The sequence below is a fragment of the Eschscholzia californica genome, unplaced genomic scaffold (genome assembly GCF_041429995.1).
Source record: "Eschscholzia californica isolate CP2 unplaced genomic scaffold, dmEscCali1.0.p SCAF_3, whole genome shotgun sequence".
NCBI classification, from domain to species: domain Eukaryota; kingdom Viridiplantae; phylum Streptophyta; class Magnoliopsida; order Ranunculales; family Papaveraceae; genus Eschscholzia; species Eschscholzia californica.
Genome location: NW_028238420.1, coordinates 29,128,938 through 29,139,652, shown reverse-complemented (window position 1 = coordinate 29,139,652; position 10,715 = coordinate 29,128,938). Strand labels below are relative to the sequence as shown.

Genomic DNA, 10,715 nt, shown 5'->3' with positions numbered 1-10,715 from the left:
TTTTCCTGAAAGTACGAATTCATAAAAAAATAGACCAGGAAAGATAACGGTACTAAAAAGTCATCAACACTGGAAAAAAATGACTTGGAAGATTCAAAATGAATAACTCAGAGCCTTAGAAGAACATATTCTCAATTCTTGACGACCACACACCCACATTGAATCTCTCAAAGCAAAACTTAAAAGAAAATCATCATAACAATACCTCTTAAAACCTAAACATACAATCTGATACGATTTCCTCTCAACTTGAACAAGCAATCCCTTTAGATCTCTTAAACGGATCCCTCGACCCATGGTTCTACTGTTACCCTGGATCTGAGAGTTTTAATGGATGGATAGCTCAAGCTTCTGGACTGTTATATAAGAAGGCTATTACTGACTATTTGTATATTAGATAGTTTATTATATTGATCCTGAGTTATTTGAAAACACAGCCAAGTCCATCAAACTTCATAAATTTTTATATAAATCCATCTTAAACCCATTATATAGTTTCAGTTGTATATCTAGTGCCTCTTCCAATCATTAGTCTGATGAATATTAGCCCATACACGCTAACGAAAATTGAAGAACTAGTCCCTTTATCAACTCGTAATTTTTATGTCATCCCAGTGGCACAAGGAAGAAGCAGAAACAATATTAATAAAACATTCAATCACTTATTGAGTTTATAACTCTTCAATTGGTTCACAGATGCAGATTCTCAAATGCCGACAAGACAAAAAAGAAGAAGACATTATGCAGATATCAAGCCAACAACCCTTGGTTGGAGTGGTAAGAGGTAGTATAACCTTCCACTTAGAGGTCAAGGGTTCGAGGCACACGGTGAACAATTCAAAAAAAAAAGATATCAATCTTAACGTTATCAACTTTCTTTTTTGTTAACATTACCAAGAACTGTTTGAAGTTGTTCTTCACGAGCACGTTTTGCAGCAAGGGCTTCTTCGTCTAGTATTTGGATGGGTGACCATTCCGGCATTTTCAACCACTCACCACTCTTACTATCCCCAAGTACAGATTGTTTCTTTTCCTGCAATAAATGGTTGAATCGCGGAAGAACAAAATCTGCTGTGGTCCCTGCCATAGCAAACATCATAGAGTATTTGATTGCACCGAGTTGACCACCTGAAATGTGAAAATGGATGCATTACTATGATTTTCATTATTTAAAGCTTAAACAAAGATCGTTAGGCATTTTTTCACTCAACCTAGCAATAAAATTCAAGTACATTAAGATGGTAGGGATCATCCAACTAACACAGAACAGCACTGAGGTCTTCTTACTAATTAGCCATTCTAAGGAGTAACCGATTAAGGCCAGGGCTCCCCATCAAACTTTCTTTCACCCGCAAATCGAGCCATAAGAAACTTATTAATCACTTTGCTTGCTCGCACCCTTACGCTGAAAGGAAGTTTATCCTTACTTCATTTACAAAGATAATTACTGTAATGCGAAAGATACCAGTTTGAGTTAACCTTTACTGATTGCATTACTATCTTTAAATGCTTAGTACGAGTAGAACATAAAACCAGAAAAGCATAACTATGGAACTGAAGACTGAACCTTGAAGTCTACCAAGAATAGCTCCACTAGCAAACCCTCCTAGTGCAGAGTTCATTAGATCCCCGGGTTCTGAATCTCGAGTTACTCTAACAAATTCACGAGCTCCTGTTAGATGCAAGAAACATAGGTAAATGTCAAACGACCCACTTATAAGCTTGCAACAGGATGTTGTTTTATTCTGACATTGGGCAAGGATATAAATTCCAGGCAATGTTGTTTGTTTTCTTCTAGCCTATCTATAATTCAGGGTTTTGGGTACAGACATTAGCAATCTGCAACTACAAATCTTTTTTTAATCACGCCTTAGCGATCAGTAATGTATAGTTTATTGGATATGAAAAGGTTTTTGTATCAAAAAATCTACAAGAAGTTTATACAAAACAAATTTGCTCAATATTATATGCAACAAACATATGGAATGCAAGTAAAGAAGGTGTCAGGTACTAAAATATGGGGTGATGTAACTTAAGTTGTGATTCGTAGGTAAAATATCGATGGAGAATAAATCTACCCACTAAAGACTCAAGATCATATTTTTTTTCCAGGTTGACATCAACGTTATCACTACAATCCACTTTGTCTGAAAACCTTAAAACGGTGTTTAATGGATTACTCTGATTTTCTTTACTTGTTTATCCAGGAAGGTTTTGTTCTTCCAACGTTCTGCTACATTACTCTAGTTTGTCTTTACTAGTTTATGTACTTCTATTAACTAAACTGATATACCTATAGATAAGTTGGTTTGTCGGATACCTTCATATACAAGTGATTAAAAAAGCATCTCGATTTGAAGGTGTTGGATTGAACTAATGGTTATTGCAAAAACGTAACTTTTGTGAGACAACTTACATGCTAGAGTCAAGCTTCTAAGCAGCTAATCCAATATATGACGCCAAACCTCAAATCGTGGACATATAATTTTCTTTCCACATGTAAACTACATTACCAACGAAATAGGTGTTTTAAGGATCACCCGTCTCAGAGGCTCTTAACAATTAGGAACTCTAATTCTGCATCTTGCATCGAATAGTCATGGGGACCCTGAATCGAAGCCATCCCGAAATTAACCATTTGTGAAAAACAAAAGAATTATGACCTAGTCCTAACCCTAAATAACAGTCAATAACACAGATTTCTTGATCCAAAAAACATGTTAAAAGAACAAATTTAGACATAAACATTAATACTAACCACAATAGCATCCAGTAACAATGGCAAAGTTAGTAGCATATGCTGCTGAAGTTCTACCAACTCCAAGAAAACTTCTATGCTTAGAAATCAACCCAATACCTCCACCAATAACCCCTGTTAATTAGAAAAAAAAAAACCCTATGAATCTAATTTCTTCAATTCTCTGATTCCAGTAATTAAGCAAAAGTAGTCAATTTTCTAATTGAATACAACCACACAAGATCAGTGATTCTTAATTATACTACTTCATTTGCTCTTTGGATTATCATTGACTCTAATTTGGACATACAAAAATGAAAATTTTATAGAAAAGATTTGTCTCAATCAAAACCCTAAATAAGTAATTGAAACCCTAGTAGTAGAACTAGGTAACAATTCAAAATTGGATAGGAAGAGGAATTACCTGCGACGATAGTCGGGAAGAGGATGCGTTCCTTCCAACCGTCTGATGGTGAGGAAATGCTTTGAATATTTTCGTCCGTCGCCATTTTTCTTTGTCTTCTTCTTCTTCCTTCTGCTTTTAAAGTTGGAGTTTTTGAGTCTTCAAACAAACAAAAACAAACACATGCCTCTACTGTCTTTGAAGTTAGATTTAATTTACACCTCCAATACACGGACAGCCCAAAATCTTGGAAAAGACTGATCCATACTTCATAGGGGTGGGATTTGGCCTGTGGCTCTATACCGGCCGTCGTCTGATGGGGCCGTGGATGCCCGGTTACACAGCCGGTCAAAATCCGGCCAACCTAGTTGATGGACTCGGGCAAGAGGGCCTAACCAGTGTACTGCCCGAGCCTGCCGATTTAGGTTGGTTGTTTACCCGTCCGTGATACCCACCCATTATAAATAGGGGTAAGATGGTAGTGTTAGATTAGATTAGGTTATGTCATCAGTGATTCAATTGGTTGTTTACCCGTTCGCTATACTTCAAATGATTATGAAATTCTCAACTTCAAACTCTAAATCTATAATTGATTCTTAACCTAGATATAATAAAGGGAAATGCTAAATGTACAAAGAATCTTTGACAAAATTCTTGACAAAATGCTAAGTGAACGGTCCCGATCAAAGTCAAACTTTGAAAAACTTTGATCAACTTTTGTCTTTTAGTGAAAATGAGTCATTAAGTCAAGAATTTTGTCAAAGACTTTGTACATGTAGCCACTCCCGTATAATAAAACCAATTATCCACAAACTACTAAACTTAATTTTTTTTTGATATATTGGAATGTATTTCTAATCAAAAGTTTCAAAATATATACATTTAACTTAAGATTAATTCCGTTTTGGCCCCCAATTTGTGACCAGCTCACCGTTTTGGCCCTAATTGTGTCTGGCAGTTCGTTTTGGCCCCCAATTGTTATTAAACATACCCATTTTACCCTTGTGGCATTTTTGTAAATATTTATGTTGTTTCTTTTTATTATTTTCCAGAATTTCTTCATTTTGCTTTTTAAATCTTTATTTTGTCAAATTTTTTTTGTCAATTTCTCTCCGACTATCTCTACAAGCATTTCCTCTCTATCGTTCTTCCCTCTTTACGCGCCACCACCCCATCTTCTCTCTATCATACCATCTCTATCCACCGATTCTTCTTTCAAGAACAAATCCATGTTATAAGAGAGGTTAGATTTCTCAGTCTTTCAATTAGGTTCTTGATAGTCTGGTGGATTGATGAAATTAGGTGGTTTAAAGAATTTGGGAATTTCAGTAGTTTGATGAGGTTAGGTTTAGGGTTTTCTGGTTTGAGGTAATTGGGTAGAGATCAAAGTAAGCAACAACTAGAGATCAAATACTCCAAGAAGAACATATCAAAAACTCATGAAAGAAAGAAAACCCAAATAAAAAATTCATGAAACCACCATGAAATAATTCTATACATCTGATTTTAGGATTAGGTATTTTTGTGGATGAGTACTTGATGCTGGTATTGGAAAGTTAAGGTTTTATACTACTTTATTCTGCCTTGCTATAAATGCTTTGTGAAATTCCTTTTTGGCTGTGAACTACACTTTCATGCTGGTGATTTTAGGGTTAGATATTTTTGTGCATGAGTACTTGATGCTGGTATTGGAAAGTTAGGTTTTATATTACTTTCGGATATGGTTAATGAAGCAATAATGGAAACTGATGATCTGCGTTTTGGAGTTTCGAGTTCCAATAATCCATGATATGATCAACTGAGTTAATAACACCAGATCTAATGAAGACCAGAGATCGACGTTGTTCTCTGGATGAGAAAAAAAAACCTAAAAGGGGTGTTGAGTTTCTTATTATTTTGTGGTGGTGGCGGCGACCTGTTCCAGTTTCGAATTTTGTATTATTGGCCAAAAACGACATTTGGGCTTAATGGAGACGGAATTCGTGTTAGGACTTCCTTCTACGCCCGCCTTCATACAACATGAGGTGTGCGCCTCTAGCAACCCAGCGAGCCTGGCATGGAAGCCCATCGAGAGATCCTCACTAGCAAGCCCAACGCGCTTAGTAGGGCCAGTCAGTCTGGCGTGCTCGCCCTAGCCCACTCTTCTAGCATGACAACACTAGTCCGACGTGTCAAGCCACTCAGACTCTGCGTGGTCACGCCACCACATGGCTAGGCAGTTGAGGAATGAGTCGTCTCAATCCCTAGTATTTCGCTATACGTTGGGGTCATCGTAGAAGACCGAGTCTTGCGCTACTTTAAAGGAGTAGCAGACCACTTCTATTGGCAACAAGCAGACTAAGGTGGCAAGCATCGTAGGGCTACGACGCCCTGTTAAAAGATCGACGACTGCGAAGACACTCTAGTGGGATCCTACTATTGTGGATGTAACAAACCCACGCCCATGGGTGGTTATTCTCCTCTAGACTCTATAAATAGAGGGATTCTCACTCTGGGGAAGGACATCTGACTCTCACTCGAAATTACTTACTTACTCTCAACTTGGCGTTCCAGAAATCTTTTTGCTCCGATCACATCAATCATTCACCACTAAAACTCCGACTAGAATCCATCTACTCCGGTGACATCTTATCTAAGTTAGTCAAAGAAGGAGGTTCCGGCCAGAAGTGTCTACGATACCTTACCAGCTCTTATTAGAGGCTCTATGTTCCTCTTCTACCTTTCTAGTCTACCCTACCGTGACCAGAAGCCTACTCTACCATCACCAGAAGTCTGTTTTACCATCATCAGAAGTCTACTCTGCCGTGACCAGAAGTCTACTCTGCCTAACCAGAAGTCTACTCTACCGTCCGAGTAGACCAGAAGCTATCCGACTCATCTTTCAGTAGAATCGAGCTTCGGGCACTCTACGAGTCGCGCCAATTCCGATACTACAACGACTCCACTATCATTAGTAATGAAGGATTTGTCCGTTCGGTCTGAAGGAGATGTCCTTCCGAAGGAGTGTCCTTCGACCAAGGTGGCAATGCGATCAATTTGTCAGTTAGGATAACGATGACCACACGTAAAGATCATCCAGTCCGGTCCAATTAGGGGTCGTAATGCTTTGCTAGAAGCCAACTACGATCATCGGATCAAGGAGTTGATTCGAGGCTAACATAGACCGGATCCTACAACGGGTTACACATAAGAGTGGTATCTTGATCGGAGAGATTTGACTAGACGGGAGCTGGCTATAGTTGGATGGGATTCAACTGGAAAGGCCGAAAGGGTCCGAATGGAGATTCGGGACAAGATAGAAAGGAGGCTCTTTGGGCCGGCCATGAGATGGCCGACCAGAGTAAGTGGGCCGGCCATATAAGGCCCATAGTGGGCTGCCCTGGCCGGCCACACTTAAGGGGATTGTCAAAATACCCCAAAAAGGGTATTTTGGTAATTATCTTTTCTGTGACCCAGAAAATAGAAAACCTAATCTGAATGAGATTCTAATTAGGGTTTGTCTATATATTGGGTCAGTTGAGAACAGAAAAGGTGTGGATTTTTCTCTAAGGAAAAATTATACAGCTCTCTCTCTCTCTCTGAATATACAGCTATTGGAGAGAGAGGAATATAGAGAGAAAGTTCCCATTCTATCAATCTAGTCAAGAAGAAGAGTTCTTCTCAACCTTCTAGTAAGTCCTAGCAGTCTGAAAGGAAGGGAGATCAAGTCTATTCACTCGGTGTCTCAAGTAGAGGAGCTACAGTTGGAGCTCTCGATCTTTGCATGCGATTGGAATGGTTCGAGGGAAAAACGCGTTAAGGTATTTATCCCTCTCTAGTTCATTGATTAGTTTATGCATAATCGATCCTGGGCAATCTAGTGTTAAACATGAGATGTTTGAGATTCCGCTTACAACACTAGGTAGTGTATAGGATACACAAAACCCTACAGTGGCATCACGAGCCGGTTGCATGAAACTATCTCTGACTAGTCGAATTAGATTCGAACTTGATTGATTAGATGATTTTATGTTTAAATAGGGATTTAGACATGAAATTGATTAGTTTAAATTAGATTTAGACTTAATCGGATAGAAAATTGAAAGAGTTTCAATGGGAAGACTTTAAAATTTGGTGTTTTCGAAAAGAGTTTTCAAAATAAAATTTTAAAGTGGATGGTTTTTTTAAAAGAGTTTTCAAAATTGCTGGTTTTTGGATGAAAGATTCATCAAAAACAGCAAAAAGTTGGAATTTTTTGAAAAAATTGAAGAAAACAGGGTGCTGTCCAGGAGACCGGACTGACCAGGACGCGTCCCAGGACGCGTCCCAGGACGCGTCTGGCCAGTCGCGGACGCTCAGGACGCGTCCCAGTCCTTCCCGGACTGGGAATCCGAGAGCGTCTCGGATTAGGACGCGTCCGAGATATTCTCGGACAGAGGACGCGTCCGAGAGCGTCTCGGACTGGGAGTCCGAGAGCGTCTCGGACAGGGATCCCGGAGGATCCGCGTCCAGCACCTGAGGTCGCGTCTTCCAGACGCGACCACAGAGACAAGTCCGGACGCGACCAGGACTGGGCCTTCCAGAGCGCGTCTGGGACGCGTCTGGTGAGACCAGAAGCTGTCTCGGACTGGGAGTCCGAGAAGCTCGGACTTGGGCAGAGCGTCTAGGACGCGTCTGCATGGTCAGGAAGCGTCTGGCCTAGGGCCAGGACGCGACCACCCGAGGGGCTTGGCACGGTCTGGAACGTGCCAATCCGGGTCCGACCTTGGTTCGGACCTTGACCGAGACTTGACTAGGTCTAGTCAAAGGGTCCCTTGACCAAGTTTGACTTAAGTCTTTGGAGTTAGACTCGGGTCTTTTGGGCCTTGACTTAAGTGGGAGGTTTTGGTTTTCTTCTTCCGACTTTGACCATATTTTTTTCCGAAAGTGACCCGGGCCCAACAAAGCCTGAATCGGAGTTTTTCCAAAACGATTTCAAAATCTTTTAGGATAAAACCAGAACGATCCATTAGTCAGAATTATGAGATAATTAGACTTAAGGTACGTTAGACATAGAGATGTCGGTAGTATCTCCCGAATAGCTATCTAGAACATAGCAAACCTAGATTCGACCTAAGTAAGCGAATCTCATACATACTTGGGTGTTTTATGAGTGTCATATTATGATGTATGTATGGATGTGAATGCGGGTTCTAGTATGGCCACAGAATTGTTCTATCTTGTTTTTAAGCACGGATGGGTGCCCGATGTAATTAATTTAATTTCAAGTTTTATATGATCTGCGAATCGTTGAGTCTTGTAATTAGAGTTTAGGGTACAATTGAGTCCATTGAAGAGCCAAAGGATGAGATCGTGGTTCGAGTGGGAGAATTCAATGGATGTTCGAGGATGGAGATCCAGGCGAACGGAGGCTAAACAAGCAAAGAACCTAAGAGGATTAGATCTTTTAGGTTAGGGGCCATACTAGGATCATATCTGCTTGATTTATTTTCTCGCGCGCATTTACTTATTTACGTTTTGTGTGGTGTATGATTATGTTAGAGTTCACAGTAATGCATGCAAACAAAAACGTAAGAGTCCCCAAAAAGAATTTTGAGTAATGCCTACCCAGAATAAGACACCTGTTGCGCCCTTGTTCATCGATGGTGGGTCATGCCAAAGCAGGGTGCCATCTTTTACCTCGGGACAATACGGGTAGACCTATGAAGAGGTCTACATGTCTAAATGGTTATTCTCAAACGAGTCAGCAAAAGAGTTTTGGATTTCGAGGCAAAAGGATGAATTTAACACATAAGTGTTATTCATCAACCAAGAGTCATATGAGATATGATCAGTAAGGAGTTACTCACCCAGGAGGGTGAAGTTAAGGGCAGTGCCAAAGTACGCTTAGCTTCACAGGAATGGGGTCTTGGAATCGTATTATTCATAGGGGGACGTTTTTCATTGAATAATATGGCAAAAAGTGTTTTTGCGTAAACATTGAATGTAGTACTTAGCAAAATCCTTATTTTGTTTCTGTAGAGTAGAGATGGTAAATAGGATTAGTTCACGTTTAGATAGAGATCTATACGACTTTCTAGATTGGGAGGAAGATCAGAGAAGAGTTCTCGATGCTTCAAAGAAAGAAAGCGTAATAGAGCTACCAGAAAGGGAAGTGGAAGTCGGTGCCTATGTTATAGAGGTCAATTTGGCAGATATGGCTGACTCTCCCTCATGGGTATATGATACCGGATGTGGAGCTCATATAATTTCAGAATTAGATGAGCTCAAGGAGGTTAGGTATCTGACAAAGAGCGAGATGGTTCTACGAGTCGCAAACAAGGCAAGAGTTGCCGCTGTGGCTGTAGGAACTTTCGAGCTCAGTTTAGAGACTGGGTTGATATTAGTGCTACGTAATTGCTATTACGTACCGACTATATCGAGGAACATCATCTCTGCGTCGGTGTTAGACAAAGAGGGATATCACGCTATAATAAAGGACAAGAGTTGTTCTTTATACAAGGGTGAGATGTTCTATACCAGTGCTAAGCTGCGTAATGGTCTTTATGTTGTGAACATAGAAGACGAAATCCTGAACATAGACACGAAACGGCTTCGTACTCATGATTCTAACCAAAGCTATCTCTGGCATTGTCGTTTGGGTCACATTAACATGAAACGCATGCAGAAGCTTCATGCAGATGGACTTCTGGGATCGTGTGATTTGGAATCGTACGATACATGTGAGCCATGCTTAGTGGGCAAGATGACAAGATCGTCCTTCAAGGGGAAAGGAGATCGGGTGAGTGAACCCTTAGGACTGATACATACAGATGTATGCGGACCTATGAGTACACTTGCGAGAGGTAACTATGGCTACTTCATTACGTTCACTGATGACTTCACTAGATATGGTTACGTGTATCTAATGAGGCATAAGTCGGAATCGTTTGAAGTGTTCAAACAATTCCAGAAGGAAGTAGAGAATCAGCTTGGCAAGAAAATAAAAGCCATTCGATCGGATCGAGGTGGTGAGTATTTGAGTCAAGAGTTTGAGGATCATCTTCGGAGTTGTGGAATAGTTTCACAACTCACTCCTCCAGGAACACCTCAGATGAATGGTGTGTCCGAGAGGAGGAATCGAACATTGATGGACATGGTTCGATCGATGATGAACTTAGCCGATCTTCCTAACACTTTCTGGGGGTATGCTCTAGAAACGACTGCTTTCACACTTAACCGAGCTCCGTCAAAAGCTGTAGAAAAGACGCCACATGAGATGTGGACTGGAGAGGTTCCAAAGTTGTCTTTTCTCAAAGTCTGTGGTTGCGATGTTTATGTAAAGCGTTTACAAGGAGATAAACTAGCACCAAGATCAGACAAGTGTCTCTTCGTCGGTTATCCGAAAGAGACAAAGGGGTATTACTTCTACAACCCGTCAGAGAACAAAGTGTTTGTTGCTCGTGATGGTGTCTTTCTTGAAAAGGAGTTCCTTTCCAAGAAGACAAGTGGGAAAAATATAGAGATCGAAGAGGTTCGATCTGAGCAACAAACTGGCACCGTTGCACCGATGTCAGAAGTCGCGATTCCTAACTATTATGAGCCGATAGAAGAGGA

The 10,715-nt window shown here is 40.5% G+C and overlaps 1 protein-coding gene across 1 annotated transcript; it reads right to left on the bottom strand.

The window, feature by feature from the left end:
• Positions 1-642: 642 nt before the first annotated feature.
• LOC147549389 (uncharacterized) lies at positions 643-3,712 on the bottom strand. The gene is made up of 4 exons (XM_086670517.1): positions 3,162-3,712; positions 2,759-2,872; positions 1,568-1,672; positions 643-1,128 (listed from the first exon to the last, which is right to left on the bottom strand). Exons 1-4 carry the CDS (start codon positions 3,244-3,246, stop codon positions 869-871), a joined length of 564 nt encoding a protein of 187 aa, XP_086526643.1. The 5' UTR covers positions 3,247-3,712; the 3' UTR covers positions 643-868.
• Positions 3,713-10,715: the final 7,003 nt, after the last annotated feature.